Raw genomic sequence first — 22,546 nt, forward strand, 5'->3', positions numbered from 1 at the left:
TTTATTGTGATTGTTGATATGGCAGTGGTTTAGTTGCTATGTCATGTCTGACTCTTGCAACCCCATGAACTATAGCCTGCCAGGCTCCTCTGTCCATGGGAATCTACAGGCAAGAATACTGGAGTGGGTTGCTATTTCCTTCTCCAGGGGATCCTCACAACCCAGAAATTGAACCTAGGTCTCCTTCATTGCAGGCAGATTCTTTACTGACTGAGCTATGTGGGAAGTCCCAACTATTGATGTATCTGATCTTATTTCTGTCATCTCACTTTGTTTTTTCTATTTCCTGAGTTTCCTTATGGTTTATCTTTTTTTTTTTTTTTTCTGAATCTTTCTAAAAAGGTCTTCATATATCTCTGGCCCTTATGATAATTTGACTGATAATAAGAATTCTGGACTCAAAAATTATTGGTTTTGGTGTTTATCCTAGGGGCACACAGAGAGTCAAGGGAGACCCAGATAGTATTTCCAGTTCAGGGCCCTGCAGCTCCACCCCCATGCCTTTTTTACCAGGCTGCCCCACACTATCACAGAGGTATACATGAGTCACCCTTCTGGTAAACCGGATGCCATTACAAAGCCAAACCCTGCATGTGGATGCCCACTCTTCATAACAGAATGGATAGAAGACCACTTTTTGTAAATTTGAAAAGTTAAAAGCAGTGTCAGTTTACAGTCATGTAATTGAAAGTCTGTTGTCTGACTGTTCTGTGCTTCCTAGTTGGGGGACCTCTGATTGCCTGCAGTTCTCTTGATGAAAGTTCTTCCCTTTCCCTGTTTTTGAATCCTCCATAACCCCTAATTCTTTGCTAAAAATAGTACAGAGTTCATAAATGCTTGCAGATTGGTCAGTTGATTAAAAAGATAGGATGAGGTTGCCTAGTAAATTTCCTGGTTTGGTACCAAAACCAAAATTTTTAATTCAGTTTAGAATAAAAATGTACTAGAATCTGAATAATGGCCAAAGCTGGGTCTTCATATTTTTAAAATAAAATAATCCTTTTATTCATACCATTTCAGACTCTAGCCCTTTTGGAAGAAGAGGAAGATATAAACCAAATCACAGATTACTTCTCCTATGAACACTTCTATGTTATTTATTGTAAATTCTGGGAACTAGATAGTGATCATGACCTCTACATCAGCCAGGCCGATCTATCTCGATACAATGACCAGGGTGAGTGTTTCTGTGGATGTTGACTTAGCTATTTGAAGGAGACAAGAGTTAAACTGTGGGGAATTGTACTCATTATGGGGAATTCCCATTTCTTAAATTATGTATCTAATCAAATCCTCTTGAAAAGGCCAAGAATTTTAAAGTAGAAATGAGTGAAGATACTAATTTTTTATCTAGAAACCAGGTTTAGGAGAAGAGGTTTGGAGGTAAGTAAGAAATTAGAACCTTGGTTTTGATGAATGGAGGAGTCTTTATAGTGATGCTGGTTTTCTCCTGATGAATTCAGTAAGAGCCACATCTATGTAAAGCTTATTTGAAAGGAAATTATATACACTTTTATAAATTCTCAATTTACACTATTTATAAATAGCTAAGGGTGAAAATGATGTCTCTAACTTGCCAGTGCTTTCAAGGATTCATAAAACTTTTTGGAATTTAGTTCTAGAAAACATAGTTTCTCTGCAGATGAATTTTGTGTGCTTTCTTTTGCCAGAAAACAAAAAGTATATGTCACATGATACTACCCTTTTTACTTCATTTTGACCAGTAGTAAACTTAGAACCTATTATCTGCTGATTGCATATTCTTAACCAAGCACCAAGAAGCATTGATTCATTCTTCTCTCATAAGATTGTCCCTGTTCTATTATTAAATGTCTTCTCAGACACTGTGGATTTTCTAAATAAGCCTTTATCCTTTTAGATGTAGCAAAGTACAAATCTTAAATAAATGCTTTGTTTCTGTTATCTAGTGTATCTATGACTAGTAGTATATACCTTAAGAAAAGGTTCATTCTGCATGTCAGTATTCATAGACCTTTCCATGTTTAGCAGACAGAGTTCTAGTTCTCAAAAGTTCACGTGCCAACCAGGCATCAAGAGGAAATGCTAAATCATACTTACTGATAAAAAGTCATTTTAGTACTATATCTGTCCTTTAAGTACAGGTAGGTGTGCCTCATCTTAACTCACTTTGCTTTATTGTACTTTGCAAATAGAGCTTTTTTTTTTTTTTAACAAATTGAATGTTTGTAGCAACCCTGCATTGGGCAAGTCTTGTCAGTGCCATTTTTTCAAGAGCATTTGTGCATTTTTTTGTCTTTGTCACATTTTGGTAATTCTTACAATATGTCAAAATTTTATTGATTTATTGATATATAGCATTATATTTGTTATGAAGATCTGTGGTCAGTGATCTTTGATATTACTATTATAATTGTTTTGGGGTGCCGTGAACCACACCTAGGTGACAGCAAACTTAATTGATAACTGTTGTTGGTATTCTGAGTGCTTCACCAACCAAGTCTTCCCCGTCTCTCTCCCTCTCCTCGGGTCTCCCTATTCCCTGAGACGCAACAGTATTGAAATCAGGCCAGTTAATACACACCGTTGACACTACAGTGGCCTCTAAGTGTCCAGGTGAAAGGGAGAGTGGCATGTCTCTGACTTCAGATCAGAAGCTGGAGACTTAGAGGGGAGGCGTGCGGAGAGCTAGGACAGGCTGGGAGCTAGGCCTTTTCTGCCAGCTAGCCAAGTCGGGAATGAATGTGAATGAAAAGCTCTTGAAGGAAATTAAAAGTGCCATTCCAGTGAACACATGAATAAGAAAGTGGAGCAGGGAATTCCCTGCTGATCCAGTGGTTAGGACTCCACGCTGTCACTGCCGAGGGCCCAGGTTCAATCCCTGGCCAGGAAACTCAGATCCCACAGGTTGTGTGATGCAGCCAAAAAAGAAGAAAGTGAAACACTTTGTTTGCTGATATGTAGAGAATTTTAGTAGCCTGGATAGAAGACCACACCAGCCACAACATTCCCTTAAGCCAGATTCTAATCCAGAGCAAGGTTGTCTTCAACTCTGGAAGGCTGAGAGAAGTGAGGAAGTTACAGGAGAAAAGTTTGAAACTAGCAAAAATTGGTTCATGAGGTTTAAGGAAAGAAGCCATCTCTATAATATGAAAGTGCAAGGTGAAGCAGCAAGTTATCTAGAAGATCTAGCTAAGATCATGAAAGTGGCTACACTAAACATCAGATTTTCAATGTAGACAAAATAGCCTTCTGTTGAAAGAAGATGCCATCTAGGACTTTCATATCTAGAGAGAGGAAGTCAGTGCCTGGCTTCAAAGCTTCAAAGGACAGGCTGACTGTCTTTTTAGGCGTTAATACAGTGCAGGTAGTGTAAGGTGAAAACAGTGCTTATTTACCATTCCAAAGATCCAAAGGCCCTTAAGAATTATGCTAAATCTCTTTATGCCTACACTTTGCAAGTGGAACAACAAAGCCTGAATGACAGCACATGTGTTTACAACATGGTTTTCTGAATATTTTAAACCAACTGTTGAGACCTACTGCTTGGGGAAAAAAAAAAGAGATTCAAAATATGACTCTGATTGACAATGCACCTGGTCACTCAAGAGCTCTGATGGAGACTGTACAATGAGATTAATGTTCTTTAAATGCCTACTGACACAACATCCATTCTGCACCTAATGGATCAAAGAGTAATTTCAACTTTCAAGTCTTATTCAAGAAATATATTTCATAAGGGTATAGCTACCATAGGTAATGATTCCTCTGATGGATCTGGGCAAAGTCCATTGAAAACCTGCTGTAAAGGAGCACCATTCTAGATGCCATTAAGACCATTCATGAGGGCAGATTATCAATATAAACAGGAATTTAGAAGTCAATTCCAATTCTCATGCATGTTTTTGAGGGGTTCAAGACTTCAGTGGAGGAAGTAACTGCAGATGTGGTAGAAATAGCAAGAGAACTAGAATTAGAGGAGGAGCCTGAAGATGTGACTGAATCACTACAATCCCATAATAAAATTTTAACAGATGAGGAGTTGCTGCTTATGGATGAGCAAAGAGAGCAGTTTCTTGAGATGGAATCTACTCCTGGCAAAGACAGTGTGAAGATTGTTGAAATGACCGCAAAGGATTTAGAATATCACATGAACTTAATTGGTAAAGCAGCAACAAGGTTTGAGAAGATTGTCTTCAATTTTGAAAGGATTTCTGCTATGGGTAAAATGCTGTCAAACTACATTGCACATAACAGAGAAATCATTTGTGAAAGGAAGGGTCGATCTATGTGGCAAATTTCATTGTAGTCTTAAGAAATTGCCAAAGCCACCCTAGCCTTCAACAACCACCACCCTGATCAGTCAGCAGCCATCAACATTGGTGGTGGCAAGACCCTCCACCAACAAAAAGATTACAGTTTGCTGAAGGCTCAGATGATTATTAGCATTTTTTTTAGCAATAAAATATTTTTAAGCTATATACATTGGTTTTTTTTAAGACATAACTGCTGTTCAATACACAATAGACTATCAGTTCAGTTCAGTTCAGTTGCTCAGTCGTGTCCGACTCTTTACGACCCCATGAATCGCAGCTTGCCAGGCCTCCCTGTCCATGGCCAGCTCCCGGAGTTTACTTAAACTCAGGTCCATCGAGTCGGTGATGCCATCCAACCATGTCATCCTCTGTCGTCCCCTTCTTCTCCTGCCCTCAGTCTTTCCCAGCATCAGGGTCTTTTCCAACGAGTCAACTCTTCACATCAGGTGGCCAAAGTATTGGAGTTTCAGCTTCAGCGTCAGTCCTTCCAATGAACACCCAGGACTGATCTCCTTTAGGATGGACTGGTTGGATCTCCTTGCAGTCCAAGGGACTCTCAAGAGTCTTTTCCGACACCAGAGTTCAAAAGCATCAATTTTTTGGTGCTCAGCTTTCTTCACAGTCCAACTCTCACATCCATACATGACCACTGGAAAAACCATAGCTTTGACTAGATGGACCTTTGTTGGTAAAGTAATGTTTCTGCTTTTTAATATGCTATCTGAAGTCACTCAGTAGTATCTAACTCTTTGCGACCCCATGGACTGCAGCCTCCCAGGCTCCTCCATCCTTGGGATTTTCCAGGCAAGAATACTGGAGTGGGTTGCCATTTCCTTCTCCAGGGGATCTTCCCGACTCAGGGATTGAACGCAGGTCTCCTGCATTGCAGGCGGACGCTTTACCCTCTAAGCCACCAGGGAAGCCCCAATATGCTATCTAGGTTGGTCATAACTTTCCTTCCAAGGAGTAAGCGTCTTTTAATTTCATGGCTGCAATCACCATCTGCAGTGATTTTGGAGCCCAAAAAAATAAAGTCTGACACTGCTTCCAGTGTTTCCCCATCTATTTCCCATGAAGTGATGGGACCAGATGCCATGATCTTAGTTTTACCGAATGTTAAGCTTTAAGCCAACTGTTTCACTCTCCTCTTTCACTTTCATTAAGAGGCTTTTTAGTTCCTCTTCACTTTCTGCCATAAGGGTGGTGTCGTATAGTACAAACAACTTATATGCACTAGGAAACCAAAAAATTCATATGACTCACTTTATTGTGATACTCACTGTATTGAGGTGACCTGGAACTGAACCCACAGTGTCTCTGTGTTATGCCTATAGTCATACCTTCCTATTACAAGCATAGTATAAAGATGGAGATATTTATAGGCGTACTGGATCAGCTTCATTATCTATGCACTTTTTGATCATCAGTGGCCAGATAATCTGTTTAACGTGAGCTAGCCTCCAGAGATCACAGAAAACCCTACGGGCTCTAAAGCACCTTCTCTGGCTGTCATAAACGTCGTTCTCATTAAGCCCTAAAATATTGTATATACACATATAGTAACTCATTAGAGGCATGTTGAAGGAATGAAGTCCAGAAAAGCAGGCATCTAGGCCTGCATAACGAAGGGGCCACTGAAACTCTGTGTAATTGCCTACCCACCAACCTGTCCTTAATGGGACAACATGATCTGCAGTTTTAGGAAGTTAAACCTTCCAAATCTAAAGAAAGACTTCAGAAATAAATATCCCTGCCTTCCCTATGTAGCTGCCTTTTGTTCTATTTCCTCTTATTTTCAAATTATTAACCCCATAAACCAGTGCTCAACAGACTCTAGAGGGCCCTTATACAACCTTTGGTATGTGGCCAGGAATGGCTGTGCTGACACTCATCTTTTCAACATTCTTCAACCAAAATAATGAACCTTTATGTTGACTGTACCTAACGCTATGCAGAAGAGTTAGATGCTGGTAGCTGCTAACTCTCTAATGACCTCATCACTGGTTCTGAAATTGTAGTGTGAATACCACTGGCGAGGCATTTGTTAAAAAAACAGATTGCTGTCCTCACCACATCCCTAGATCTGACGTTTATTGTTACCTCCATTTTTTGACTAATGCTTTTAGTTACTTTGAACTCACAGTGAGGTACACTGTGAGTGTACAGACTACTAGGATCTATCATCAAATGCAACATACTATCTTAAGATATAATCATCTCTCTCTGAATAAAATTTACTGGTGGAATATATTTTAAAATTGTGTATTATGTTATATCCTGAAATTTTATAGGGTAAGAATGTAAGAAAAGTATTTTGTGGTATGTTTTTGGTACCTTTTCTAAAATTCTACCTGAAAAACAGTTCTCCGTTGTTTGACTCAAATCCCCAACAATCAGTTCCCCCTTGAATTTAATGCTAGGATAAAATCTGCCTTGTTTTAGAGGAAATGTTGTCTTTTCTTGTTGGATAACAAGATCAATATAAATTTTGTACATTTTTGTCTCAGTTGTCAGGATATTCAGAACCAATTTGGTGCTCAACTATATTAATATATTTCAGCTGTCAGGCACATCCATTTGCCTGTTCTTTTTTTAATGATTGATAGACCAAGCTATCTCAAATTACTTCTTTCAAAAAGTATCAATTGTACATAAAAAGTAAAAATGTAACTACTCATATTCTTATCATGGAAGATTATTAAGTTTTACCTTATGGCTACTTGAAAATAAATTTGCCAAAAATGGTACCTTTTGGAGCATGTTTTAACTAGCTTTGTGCTTTTTATTTATGTTTAGCTTCATCAAACAGGATTATTGAAAGAATATTCTCTGGGGCAGTAACAAGGTAAGAAAAACCATCTGAGTTTTAAAATGAACTACAGGTAGTACTTTTAGCAATGTCCTTTTAGCAAAGCTTCCTGCATAATTTGTCAGTGCTGTAGGTTAGATAATACCCTACAAAATATTCAGTGTGGCTTCATACAAGATGGCAGTAATACTTTAATATATGGATATTAGTCCTCATGGACTATACAGTTCATGGAATTCTCCAGGCCAGAATACTGGAGTGGGTAGCCTTTCCCTTCTCCAGGGGATCTTCCCAACCCAAGGATCGAACCCAGGTCTCCCGCATTGCAGGCAGATTCTTTACAAGCTGAGCCACAAGGGAAGCCCAAGAATACTGGAGTGGGTAGCCTATCCCTTCTCCAGCATATCTTCCCAACCCAGGAATCAAACTGGGGTCTCCTGTATTACAGGCAGATTCTTTACCAACTGAGCTATCAGGGAAGCCCTATTTATCTAAGTATAGTTAACAGCATTTGACCTGATTTGTATTCATATTAGAAACCAGAGTTCCTTCAAATCTACAAAATGCTTTCTAATTTCATCCTCGAGGCATTTGAAAATAAGATGGGCAATGAAAGAGGTTGCCCTTTGTGAGGTTTCCAGCATTCTGGTTTTTTTTTTAACTTAATTTCCAAAGAAATGTTACTTTATTCCTTAAGTCTGTCATCCTGCTAAATTTAGAAGAGTAATTAATTGCTTAAGAAACTTTGTAACCATGTGTTTTCTTCAGGGGAAAAACAGTACAGAAAGAGGGAAGAATGAGCTATGCAGATTTTGTTTGGTTTTTGATCTCTGAGGAAGACAAAAGGAACCCCACCAGGTATGACTTCTAAGTTTCCTTTGCCCAGATGTTAAACACATGAACAAAGCTTGGAAAATTCATGATGAATATCTAGTGAATGCCAGGTTACCTAGGGGTGCCAGGATGGGTTAGACTTAGTCTCTGCCCTCAGACTGAGTCCACAGTCACAGTGTATCAAGAGAAGTGCTCTTACCCTCGGAAACAAAGGTGAAGTGACATGTGAGCTGTCTCTGAAGGATAGCAAGCGTTTATATGGAATATGGGAATAGATAACTGTGAATTTTAGCTGTTTCATGATCTTCCTGGTTCAGTAGTAAACTGGAGAACATGCCCTCACTCTGCCAGTTAGAACCATCTCTCTGTTTCTTTTTTTTTTTTCTCTCCGTTTCTTTGGCATACCTTGATTGGTAGCTGTGAGTTTATGCACCTGTTTCTTAGACATCTATAACACTGTGTTACACAAGCTAAGAATAAAAAGAAAAAAAGAGGGATGCAAAAATCTATGTCCCTTTCTTTTTATACCTATCTTGTGTAACACAGTACCCTGCATGTAGCTTATGCTCAGTACCAAGGGAGGGGGAGCCTATAGTCCCTGATGCTGCTTGCTAGCATCACTGACTCGGCTGTCTGCATATTAGTTCAAAAAGTTATCTAAATGTTAGATATGTGGTTTGGAAATCATTGAAATAGAAATGAAACTAATTTATTTCATGGGCAGCACGTATGTTAAATAACTTTGTTGTCCATTTCAAAGATATTAATTTATTATTCATTATAGACAACTTCGAAAACATGGATAAAGCAGAAGAAAATAAATTTTCATAATAATTTTAATACTAATAATTCCACCACTCAGAAAAAGACACTATTAAAAGTTGGAATGTGTTGTACAGTCTTTTTCATATAAACTTTTATATACTCTTTGGATATTTAGATTAATTTATTCTCCTAAATATCCCCTAGTAGTTTTAGCTAAACAGTTGTAATAATCCACTATGCATGCATGCGTGCTAAGTCACTTTAGTCATGTCTGACTCTGTGTGACTCCATGGACTGTAGCCTTCCAGGCTCCTCCATCCATGGGATTCTCCAGCTAAGGATACTGGAGTGGGTTGCCATGCCCTCCTCCAGGGGATCTTCCCGACCCAGGGATCAAACCCACATCTCCTGCATTGTCAGGCAGATTCTTTACCACAAATGCCACCTGGGAAACCCAACATCCACTATACTTTTCCCTAAAATAAACTCCCCAGAAAAGGAATTGCTAAATTAAAGAGTGTAGATATTTTTAAGGGCTTTTGTAAAAACTATTAAATTTATTTTCAGAATGTATTTTCATTTTATACTTTCATCAACAAAGTGAGTATATTTCCTATAACCCTTATTCACACTAAGTATCTTCCTCTTTAAGAATCTTTCCCATTTGATAAGTAATAAATTCAGCATTATCTTACATTGCATTTCTTTAATTACTAGTGAGAAGTTTTTTCATACATTTTTGGCCATTTCTATTTCATCGAAGGTGACTTGCCATTTTGTGTCTTTGATCATTTCTGCTGGATTAATTTTTTAAGTTTATTGTTTTATCACAAATACACATTAAATATTAAAAACTTTAAATATATACATTCAGAGACCTTAATATAAAATTTATCCATAATTCTTTGACCCACAGCTAACATTTTGGTATGGGTCCTCCTACCTCAGCCTCATCTCCCTCCCTTCTCTTCCTTTCCCTCCTCCTTTCACCCTCCTCCTCCTCCTCTCTGCACCAAATGACATAGTATACTAAATGGTATCATATTATACAATTTTGTGACACATTTCTTCACATAACAGTTTATTTCTATGCCAGTAAGTGTGCTTGTTTATATTAGTAATCCAATTTTTGAATGCTTCAGTTCAGTTCAGTTGCTCAGTTATGTCCGACTCTTTGTGATCCCATGGACTGCAGCATGCCAGGCTTCCCTGTCCATCACCAACTCCCAGAATTTACTCAAAGTCGTGTCCATTGAGTCGGTGATGCCATCTAACCATCTCATCCTCTGTCGTCGCCTTCTCCTCCCGCCTTCAATCTTTCCCAGCATCAGGGTCTTTTCCAATGAGTCAGTTCTTTGCATCAGGTGGCAAAGTATTGGAGTTTCAGCTTCAGCGTCAGTCCTTCCAATGAATATTCTGGACTGATTTCATTTAGGATTTACAGGTTGGATCTCCTTGCAATCCAGGGGACTCTTCAAGAGTCGTCTTCAACACCACAGTTCGAAAGCATCAATTCTTCAGCATTCAGCTGTCTTTATAGTCCAACTCTCACATCCATACATGACTACTGGAAAAACCTTAGGTGGTTTTAATTATCTGAATCCTCAAAGCTTTGAAAGCTGTGCATTTTTCTGTTTCTTGCCTTTGGGGTGTTCTTAATTAACCCTCTTAATCTTTTACCTTTCATATTTACTTAGTTATAAAAAAGCTTTCCTCAAATACTTCCCATCTTTTCCTTCTGTTATTCCATAGGAACAAATGACATAAGTGATAGAAATTATAATAAAGAAGCTTTATATAACAAACATGAATATATACTTGTTTGCCTTCTATCAGCTTCTTTAAAAAACATAAATTATATACAATAATTAGAACACCGTATTGTTGGATTTGTAATATAGAGAGATAATAGCACAAAAAAGAGGGATGAGGAAATCGAGTTATATAGAAGTAACACTTCAGTATCCCACAGGAATTAAGTATCAATCTGAAGTAATTCTAAGAAGTTGAAATGTATATAGTAAGTTCTAGAGGAACCAGAAGGAAATTAACTCAAAAATACATAGTAAAAAAATTGTTAAAAGAGTTAAAGTATTCCACTTAGAAAATACTCACTTAAATGTAAAAGAAAGCAATAAAGGAAGAATAGAGGAAAAACTCCAAGACACTTAAAAAACAAAAATTAAAATGGCAGACATAAGTCCAACTATAACATTAATAACATTAAATGTGAATGGATTAATCATTCCATCAAAGCAGAGATTTTCAGGGTGGATCAAAAAAACATTTTTTGGATACAATTCTCTACTGTTTATATGAGACACACACTAAGTTTAAAGATACAAGAGGGGTAAGAAAGGAGGAGGAAGGATCAAGATATGTAATGCAAACAACAACCGTAAGAAACCTGGAGTGGCTGTATAGATATCAGAGGACTAGAGTTCAGTACAAAGAGTGTTTCTAGAGACAACAGGACATTCTATTTCATAAAGGGGTCAACCCAACAGAAAGACATTATCATTAAAAACATACATGCACCTAACAACACAGAGCCCTAAAAATACGTGAAACAAAAACTAACAATTACAAAGAGAAATAAGTAATTCAACAGTAGTATCTGCAGACTTCAGTACCCCACTTTCAGTGATGGAAAAACCACCAGGAAGAAGATCAACAGGGAAATAAAAGTCATGAACAACACTGTAAACAAAATTAGAAATCAACTGTACCTAACATATCTATAGAATGTCCCACCTAGGAACAGTGGAATATATATTCTTCTCAAGTACACATAGAATATTCTCCAGGATAGACTATGTGGGAGGCCATAAAAGAGCCTCAAAAAATTTAAAAGGTGAAATTATACAAATTATGTTCTCTGACCACAATGGAATAAAATTAATGAAAGAAATTTGAGGTTCCACAAATATGCAAAAATTTTAATAACACAGTTTAAGTAACCAGTGGATCAAAAAAGAATACCTAAAGGAAATTAGAAACTAATTTGAAATGAATGAAATGAAAAGAACAACATACTAAAACTTTAAATGAATAAAAAGCAAAACATACCAGAATGTGTAGGATGAAGCTGTAACTCCATCTACTGAAAAAGAAATGTCTTAAATCAATAACCTAACCTTCCACTTTAAGACTGGGGAAAAAACAGCAAATGAAGCACAGCAAACAGAAGAAAAGAATAAAGATTAGAACTGATAAATGAGAGAATAGGAAAACAATAGAGAAAATCAATGGGGCCAAAAAGTCAGTTATTTTGAAAATATTCGTAATCTTGATAAGGCTTAGCTATACTGACCCCCTTCATGGATCACAGTTCTGTTGTGGTAAACGGGCTTGCATAATTCAGTGAAGCTATGAGCCACGCTCTGCAGGGCCACCCAGGACGGATGGGTCACAGGGAAGAGTTCTGACACGACGTGGTGCCCTGAGGAGGGAATGGCAAACCACTCCAGTGCTTGCCATGAGAACCCCATGAGTAGTATGAAAAAGCAAAAAGATATGGTACTGGAAGATGAATCCCCCAGGTCAGAAGGTGTCCAGTATGCTACTGAGGAAGGCCAGAGGGCAATTACAAATAGCTTCAGAAAGAATGAAGCGACTGGACCAAAGTGGAACAGTGGCCAGTTGTGGATGTGACTGGTAGTGAAAGTAAAGTCCAGTGCTGTAAAGAATAATATTGCATAAACCTGGAATTAACATGAATCAAGGTAAGTTGTTCGTGTTCACATAGGAGATGGCAAGACTTAACATTGACGTCTTAGGAATCAGTGAACTAAAATGGATAGTAATGGGAGAATTTAATTCAGATGGTCACTGTATCTATTACTATGGGCAAGAATCCCTTAGAAGAAATGCAGTAGCCCTCATAGTCAACAAAAGAGCCCAAAATGTAGTACTTGGGTACATTTTAAAAAATGACAGGATGATCTTGGTTTATTTCCAATAATTACATAATTTATTATTATATAGCTTATAATTTATTCAACATCACAGTAATCCAAGTCTATGCCTCAACCACTAATCCTGAATAAGCTGAAGTTGACCAGTTAAATGAAGACCTACAAGACTTTCTAGAACTAACACCAAAAAAAGATGTCCTTTTCATCATAGGAGATTGGAATGCAAAAGTAGGAAGTTAAGAGATACCTGGAGTAATTGGCAAGTTTGGCCTTGGAGTACAAAATGAAGCAGAGCAAAGACTAACAGAATTTTGTCAAGAGAACATATTGGTCATAACAAACACCCTTTTACAGCAACACAAAAGACATCTCTACACATGAACATCACCAAATAAATGATCAATACCAGAATCAGATTGATTTTATTCTCTGCAGCTGAAAATGTAGAAGCTCTCTACAGTCAGCAAAAACAGGACCTGGGAGCTGATTGTGGCTCAGATTATGAACTCCTTACTGTAAAATTCAGGCTTAAATTGAAGAAAGTAGGGAAAACCAATAAGCCATTCAGGTATGACCCAAATCAAATCCCTTATGATTATACAGTCGAGGTGACGAATAGATTCAAGGGATTAGATCTGGTAGACAGAGAACCTGAAGAACTACGGACAGAGATTCATAACATTGTACAGGAGGCAGTGACCAAAACCATCCCAAAGTAAAAGAACTGCAAGAAGGCATAGCTGAGGAAAGAGAAGCAAAAGGCAAAGGAGAAAGGAAAAGATGTACCCAACTGAATGCAGAGTTTCAGAGAATAAATAGCAAGGAGAGAGAAGAAAGCCTTCTTAAGTGAACAGTGGAAAGAAATAGAGGAAAACAGTAGAAGGGAAAAAGACTAGAGATCTCTTCCAAAAAACTGGAGATATCAAGGGAACATTTCATGCAAGGATGGGCACATAAAGGACAGAAACAGTAAAGACCTAATAGAAGCAGAAGAGATTAAGAAGAGGTGGCAAGAATACATACAACAACTATACAAGAAAGATCTTAATGACCCAGATAACCACAGTGGTGTGGTCACTCACCTAGAGCCAGATATCTAGGAGTTTGAAGTCAGGTGGGCCTTAAGAAGCATTACTACAAACAAAGCTAGTAGAGAATGAAATTCCAGCTGAACCACTTAAAATCATAAAAGACAGTGATGTTAAAGTGCTGAACTCAGTATGTCAGCAAACTTGGAAAACTAAGCAATGACCACAGGATTGAAAAAGGTCAGTTTTTATTGCAATCCTAAAGAAGGGAAACACCAAAGAATGTTCCAACTACCATACAATTGTGCTCATTTCACATGCTAGTAAGGTTATACTCAAAACCCTTCAAGCTAGGTTTTAGCAGTATATGAATCTAGAACTTCCAGACATACAAGCTGGATTTAGAAAAGGCAGAGGAACCATATATAGATCAAATTGCCAACATTCACTGGATCATAGAGAAAGCACTGGAATTCCAAAAAAACATCTGCTTCATTGGCTACGCTAAAGCCTTCGACTGTGTGAATCACAACAAACTGTGGAAAATTCTTAAATAGAAGGGAATGCCAGACCACCTTACCTGTCTCCTGAAAACCTGTATGCAGGTCAAGAAGCAACAGTTAGAACCAGACATGGAGCAACAGACTGGTTCAAAATTGGGAAAGGAGTACATCAAAGCTGTATATTGTCACCCTGCTTATTTAACTTCTATGCAGAGCACATCATGCAAAATGCCAGGCCAGATGACTCACAAGCTGGAACCAATTTTGCCAGGAGAAATATCAACAACCTCAGATATGCAGATGATAGCACTCTAATGGAAGAAAGCAAAGAGGAACTAAAAAGCCTCTTGGTGAGGGTGAAAGAGGAGAGTGAAAAAGCTAGCTTAAAACTCAACTTTAAAAAAACCCAAATCATGGCATCCAGTCCCATCATTTCATGGCAAATAGAAGGGGAAGTGGAAACAGTGACAGGCTTTACTTTCTTGGGCTCCAAAAATCACTGCAGATGGTGACTGTAACCATGAAATTAAAAGACACTTGCTCCTTGGAAGGAAAGCTATTGCAAACCTAGACACCATATTAGAGAGCAGAAACATCACTTTGCTGACGAATGTCTGTATAGTCACAGCTATGGTTTTTCCGGTGGTCATGTATCAATGTGAGAGTTGGACCATAAAGGAGGCTGAGTGCCGAAAAATTGATGCTTTTGAACTGTAGTGTTGGAGAATACTCTTGAGAGTCCCTTGGACTGTAGGGAAATCAAACCAGTCAATCCTAAAGGAACAATTCAACCCTGAATATTCAGTGGAAGGACTGATGCTGAAGCTGAAGCTCCAATACTTTGGCCACCTGATGCAAAGAGCCAACCCATTGGAAAAGACTCTGAGGCTGGAAAGATTGAAGGCAAAAGGAGAAAGGGATGGCAGAGGATGAGATGGTTAGATAGCATCACTGACTCAGTGGACATGACTTTGAGCAAACTCTGGGAGATAGTGGAGGGCAGGGGAGCCTGGCATGCTTAAGTCCATAAGGTTGCAAAGAGTTGGACACAACTTAGGTACTGAACAACAACAAATACTGATCAAAAGAAAAAGAACATACAAATTACTAAGGTCAGAATTAAGAGGGAACATGACTACTGACCATACATGAATGAAAAGGATTATAGTATATGTATTACATATAACAACTTGATACTGTCAAATTAACTAACAGACAAAATGAACAAATTCCTGGAGAGACATAAACTACTTAACTGTTTCAAGAAGAAATTAAAAATCTGAATAGGAAAAACAATCCTAGACTGATCTGGCTTCACTAAAAGATGCTACTAAACATTTTTTTTTAATAACAATTTTTTACAATCTCTTTGAAAAAGCAAAAGCAGAAAGAACACTTCCAAATTAAGGCCAGTATTACCCAGATACCAAAACCAGACAGCACATTAACAAGAAAACTGTAAGTGACTATCCTTTATGAATATAGATACAAAAATAACGAAATTAGGAAAATTAATCTAGCAAAATATGAAAAATATATCATGACCGAGACTTTTCCCAAAAATGCAAGGTTAGTTTACCACGTAAAAATCTATCTATGTATCATATTAATACAACAAAGGATAAAAACCGTATGTTCATTCTAGCAGTCTCAGAAAAAGCACTTGAGAAAGTCTAACACTACTTCATGGTTAAAAAAGAAAAAATGGTTAAAAAATGGACAGAAATTTCCTTGACCTGATAAAGCTTATCTATGAAAAATCCACAGCTAATAACTAGTTAATAGTGCAAATGTGAATGCTATTTTCCTAAGATCAGGAAAAAGAAAAAGCTGTATGCTCTGTTCAACACTAGATCCTAAACAGAATTATCAGACAAGAAAATGAAATTAAAAGCATCCAGATTGGAAAGGAAGAAGGAAAACTGTTTAAATATGATATTGTATATAGGAAATCCTAAGAAATCAACCAAGAAACTGTTAGAACTTAGTAAAAGTTAATTTCAATTTACAAAATTAGTTTATAAGATTGATATATAATATCAATTTATAAAAATCTGTTTCTGTGCATGAACAATGAAAACCCCAAAACTGAAATTAAGAGAATAATTCCATTTATAATAGCAGCAGGTCTTTGCTGCTGATCCAGTAGTTTATAATCTGCCTGCCAGTGCAGAGGACACAGATTCATTTTCTTGTCTAGGAAGATCCCATATGCTGTGGAGCAACAAAACCCATGTGCCACAGCTACTGAGCCAGCACACCTAGAGTCTGGAAAAGCCACCACAGCGAGAAACTCTTGCACTGCAATGAAGAGTATCCCCTGCTCACCGCAACTAGAGAAAGTCCACGCATGGCAATGAAACCCAGAGCAGCCAAAAGTAAATAAAAATAAATAAATATAATAGCAACAAACAGAATAGAGTATCTAGGAATAAATTTAGCAAAAGAAGTATAAAACTTATATTGTGAGAATTATATTGTTGAAAGAAACTAAGGAATATCTAAATGAAACAAAGATATTCCATGTTCATGGATCAGAAGACTTAATATTAGCATGCAGTATTCCCCAAACTGATCTGTAGATTCAGAATCTCAGCTACTTTTTGTTGTTGTTGCAATAAGAGAAGAACTGAATCTTGAATTCATATGAAAATACAAAAGGATCAGGATCAGTGTAACCAAAACTATCTTGAAAAAGAATAAAATTATAGGATTCATACTTTCTGACTTCAAAATATACAAAGCTGAGGTAAAGACCATGTAATACTAGCATAAAGATAAACAAACATAAATTGAATTAAATTAGAAGTCCAGAAATAAATCCTTACATTTATGCTAATTGATTTTCAACAAGGATGTTAAGACACAATTCATTGGGGGAGAGGAAATGTTTTGTAACAAGTGTTGCTAGGCACTGGATATCCACATGGAGAAGAATTAATTTGGACCCCTACCTCACATTATACAAAACAAATTAGCTCAAATGGTTTACAGACCTAAATGCAAGAGCAAGAACTATAAAACTTTCAAGAGAAAGTATGGGAATAAATGTTCATGACCTTGGTTAGATGCAGTTTCTTAGCTGACACCAAAACACATCAAAAGAAAAAAAATGAAGGAATTGGACTTCATCAAAATTTTGAAAGTTCATGCTTCAAAAGACAACAGCAAAAACATAAAAGATAACCCATAGCATGGGAGAAAATATTTCAGATGATATATCTGATACATGACTTGTATCTAGAATGTATGAATAACACAACTCAATAATAAAAAAATAGGTTACTCAATTTTAAAATGAACAAAGGATATGAATAGACATTTCTCCAGAGAAGGTATCTATATGGCCAATAAGCACATATCAGAATTCTTGATATCACTATCATCAAAGAAATGCAAATCAAAACCACAGTGAAATACCCCTTTACACACACTGGGATAGCTATGAATAAAAAGTCAGGTAATAAACAAGTGTTGGCAAGGGTATGGAGAAATCAGAACCCTAATACACTGCTATTGGGAGTATAAAATGCAGCAGCCACTATTGAAAACACTGGCAGTTCCTCAGATGGCTATAGTGTTACCATGGACCCAGGAATTTCACTGCCCAGTATTGGGAAAATACCCAAGAAAAATGAAAATATATTCACACAAAGAGTTATACATCCATTTTCATAACATCACTATTTTTAGTAGCCAAAATGTGGAACAACCCAAATGTCTATCAATTTAATAAATGGATAAACACATGTGATATATCCATGTAATCTAACATTATTCAGCAATAAAAAACATGAAATACTGATAAATACTACAGTATAGTTGAATCTTGAAAATACTATGCAAATTAAAAGACATCAATCACAAAATACTACATATTGTGTGAATACATTTATATGAGTTGTCCAAACAGATAAATCTATAATAGAGGAGGTAGGCTAATGGTTGTCTAGACCGTGAGGGACCTGGAGGGGTGAGGGCAGGGAGGTAGGGATGAGGTATAAGTGCTAATAGGTTTGGAGTTTCATTTTTGAGGTGATGAAAGTTAAATTTGGTGATAGTTATACAACTCTGTGGATATACTAAAAACCATTGGATTATACATATTATATGGATGAATTGTATGATATGTGAACTCTATCTCAGTAAACCTGTTTCTTTTAAAAGAAGAGTTGAGATACTACAAAGTATATTCTCTGATCATAATGGGATTAATGTAAAAATCAATAAGAGAAAGGTGACTGGAAATTAAACACACAGAGCTAAGTAATCCTTGGGTCCAAAAGCATGTATCAAGAGAAACAGATATTCAAAAGGTAAAAGAATACTATGAATAACATACACATACATAAATGTGGTGACTTAAATGGACTAATTTCATTAAAGTCACAAATTAACAAAAGTTGTCCAAGAAGAAATACATAATGCAAATAGTCTTGTATCTATTAAAGACAACTGAATTCATAGTTTAAAGCTTTCTGAAAAAGACATCTCAGCCCAGATAATTTTACTATTGCATTCTTCCAAACAGCTGAAGAAAAAATACCAAATTCTGCCCTACTTCTTTCAGAAAATTGAAAAGGAGGGAACAACTCCCAGCTTGCTTTATGAAACCAGCATTACCTAGATACGAAAACCAACAAACACATACAGGAAAATAAAACTACAGGCCAACATCCCTCATAAAGATAGACTCAAAAATCATTAACAGGATACTAGTAAGTCAGAGCTCAACTTCTCAACCTCTCAGACCCTTTTCCAAAATCAGCTGATGCCCTACAGGAAGTTCAGTTCAGCTCAGTCGCTCAGTTGTGTCCAACTCTTTGTGACCCCATGAATCACAGCACGCCAGGCCTCCCTGTCCATCACAAACTCCCGGAGTTTACTCGAACTCATGCCCATCGAGTTGGTGATGCCATCCAGCCATCTCATCCTCTGTCGTCCCCTTCTCCTCCTGCCCCCAATCCCTCCCAGCATCAGGGTCTTTTCCAATGAGTCAACTCTTCACATGAGGTGACCAAAGTACTGGAGTTTCAGCTTCAGCATCAGTCCTTCCAATGAACACCCAGGACTGATCTCCTTTAGGATGGACTGGTTGGATCTCCTTGCAGTCCAAGGGACTCTCAAGAGTCTTCTCCAACACCACAGTTCAAAAGTATCAATTTTTCGGCGCTCAGCATTCTTTTTAGTCCAACTCTCACATCCATACATGACCACTGGAAAAACCATAGCCTTGACTAGATGGACCTTTGTTGGCCAAGTAATGTCTCTGCTTTTTAATATGCTATCTAGGTTGGTCATAACTTTCCTTCCAAGGAGTAAGCATCTTTTTTTTTTTCATTTATTTTTATTAGTTGGAGGCTAATTACTTTACAATATTGTAGTGATTTTTGTCATACATTGACATGATTCAGCCATGGATTTACATGTATTCCCCATCCCAATCCCCCCTCCCACCTCCCTCTCTACCCGATCCCTCTGGGTCTTCCCAGTGCACCAGGCCCGAGCACTTGTCTCATGCATCCAACCTGGGCTGGTGATCTGTTTCACCCTAGATAATATACATGTTTCGATGCTGTTCTCTCGAAACATCCCACCCTCGCCTTCTCCCACAGAGTCCAAAATTCTGTTCTGTACATCTGTGTCTCTTTTCTGTTTTGCATATAGGGTTATCATTACCATCTTTCTAAATTCCATATATATGCGTTAGTATACTGTATTGGTCTTTATCTTTCTGGCTTACTTCACTCTGTATAATGGGCTCCAGTTTCATCCATCTCATTAGAACTGAATTCTTTTTAATTGTCTGAGTAATATTCCATGGTGTATATGTACCACACCTCCCTTATCCATTCGTCTGCTGATGGGCATCTAGGTTGCTTCCATGTCCTGGCTATTATAAACAGTGATTTTGGAGCCCAAAAAAATGAAGTCTGACACTGTTTCCACTGTCTCCCCATCTATTTCCCATGAGGTGATGGGACCAGATGCCATGATCTTAGTTTTCTGAATGTTAAGCTTTAAGCCAACTTTTTCACTCTCCTCTTTCACTTTCATCAAGAGGCTTTTTAGTTTCTCTTCACTTTCTGCCATAAGGGTGGTGTCATCTGCATATCTGAGGTTATTGATATTTCTCCCAGCAGTCTTGATTCCAGCTTGTGCTTCTTCCAGCCCAGCGTTTCTCATGATGTACTCTGCATAGAAGTTAAATAAGCAGGGTGACAATATACAGCCTTGACATACTCCTTTTCCTATTTGGAACCAGTCTGTTGTTCCACGTCCAGTTCTAACTGTTGCTTCCTAACCTGCATACAGGTTTCTCAAGAGGCAGGTCAGGTGGTCTGGTATTCCCATCTCTTTCAGAATTTTCCACAGTTTATTGTGATCCACACAGTCGAAGGCTTTGGCATAGTCAATGAAGCAGAAATAGATGTTTTTCTGAAAATCTCTTGCTTTTTCAATGATCCAGCGGATATTGGCAGTTTGATCTCTGGTTCCTCTGCCTTTTCTAAAACCAGCTTGAACATCTGGAAGTTCTCGGTTCACGTATTGCTGAAGCCCTACAGGAAAGATATTCCCAAATGCTAGGCTCCTCCTTTCTAGATTTCCTTCTACATCTGGACACCATAATTCTTCACGGCCCAGTTAATAGTTCAGTGCTTTCAAGAAGGAATTTTACTCCAGATTTTCTCAGTGAGATGGTTAATCCAAACAGTTACTTCATTATTACTGGAAGCAGACCCCCTCAGATCAACTTTTCACATCTTGAGATACATAACTGGATCTTCATTTATAGAAGTATTGCCAAAAGAGGTCTTTAAGTCAAAAGCTTTCTTTTATTCCTCTTTTCTGCCTTATATGTTGCCTTTCTTCTACCTAACAGTTCAGATATTGTTGAAGCTTTATTCTTTGCCAGGTAACAAGTGTTTCATATGTAATGGCTTATTTAATCTTCATCTCTATGACTTTAGGTGTCAATGTTCCCATTCTGCAATTGAGAAAACAAACACTCTGAGAGATTGCGGGCCTAGTAAGTGACCTAGCTTGGATTAAAGTCCAGGTCTATATCACTCCAAATCCTGGACTATTTACCACTGTAAGGTATGACCTATCACATGAGACAGCACGTTTGCCTATCTTCTTTCCAACTAGGCTATGGAATCCCTGAAAGAGTGTTCTCTTGGTGTCCTGAAATTCCTTACTGTTTAACAGATTCAAGATCAGGCATTGGCCTAATTTGTTTTCTTGGCTCCTACTGGAACTTACTTTGCACCCAGTGTATTTGTTCTCAGTGTTTCACATTATCTTACAAAAGCAGAATGTGATGAGAAAACAGTTAAACCTCACTGTTTCAAAGTAATGAAGAAGAGATCTATACATCAAACTCTTGTTTAAAATATAGTAGGCAACACTTTATAGATTTGTGGCTTACAAATGACGTGGGTAGAAAAAAAATGTATTTTATGAAAGAAGCAATATACTCTGTAAAGTGCAATGAGTGCTGTGTAAAATACTATTTAGAAAATTGTGATCATGAGTCTTTCCTATGCCTGGCTCTGTCAGGGTTGGATATGGAAAGTGTCTTTGGATTAGATTATTTTTGTGGACAGGCTCTTGCAACCAAAGGCATACTCTTTTGGTATGCCTTTAAGCATCCTTCTGATCTGGCTGTTTGTCACATTCTGCTTTCTCCCTTGGCCTTCTGATTAGGTATCCTTTCCAGCAACTATGCCATTCACCTTTATGTCTGAGGACACTAGGCCAGTGCCTTTGAAGGTTATAGGTGCTAAATTATGTATATTGAGTATACAAAGGAATATACATTTAGTTATTCCCTAAGTAATCATGAAGTTCCCCATAACTTGCTTCATCAGTAGCATATAAGAATTTATACCAATGATAAGACATCTCTAGTTCAGAACTTAATTTCATCAGCCTGGGGACAAGCCAAAAGATAACCTTGTTTATGTCTAAAATTGTACAGTCTTTAATGAAGATAATTAATGCTTTAAAACCAAAAATTGGTGGCAAATATACCAAAAATTTAACGCTGATTCTTTCTGGGTAGTTGTTGCTTTTGTTTTCCTGTTTTCCAATTTTCCTACAATGAATTCCTTCTAGACCTAAAAAAATATTGCCTTTGTTAGAAAGAAAAGAATTAAATCTATATTGGAAAAGAACTTTAGAGAGTATCTATAATTTTCAATAAGAAAACTTCCTCTGAACATGTCCTGTAAGTGTTAAACCCTCCAGCAGACCCTGTTCAAAACTTTCAGGGACAAATAGCTATCTACTGAGGTATTTTTTTTTTCCTAGCTCTGAGCTTAAAAACATTTTCTCTTTTTGTGCATTGATCCTTTTTATGCTAATACTCACAAAATTACATCAGATTCAT

At 37.4% G+C, this 22,546-nt stretch overlaps 1 protein-coding gene across 5 annotated transcripts in view; it reads left to right on the forward strand.

Annotated features, from left to right (window-relative positions):
- PPP2R3A (protein phosphatase 2 regulatory subunit B''alpha) overlaps window positions 1-22,546 on the forward strand; it is a 228,811-nt gene that overhangs the window by 142,271 nt on the left and 63,994 nt on the right. For all 5 annotated transcript variants that reach the window (XM_043874682.1, XM_043874683.1, XM_043874681.1 and 2 more), the window contains 3 exons: window positions 1,021-1,177; window positions 7,092-7,140; window positions 7,873-7,962. In XM_043874682.1, the coding sequence (XP_043730617.1) occupies window positions 1,021-1,177; window positions 7,092-7,140; window positions 7,873-7,962 (296 nt within the window). The remainder of the gene's footprint in view (window positions 1-1,020; window positions 1,178-7,091; window positions 7,141-7,872; window positions 7,963-22,546) is intronic.

This window comes from Cervus elaphus, chromosome 19 (genome assembly GCF_910594005.1).
Source record: "Cervus elaphus chromosome 19, mCerEla1.1, whole genome shotgun sequence".
Taxonomy (NCBI): domain Eukaryota; kingdom Metazoa; phylum Chordata; class Mammalia; order Artiodactyla; family Cervidae; genus Cervus; species Cervus elaphus.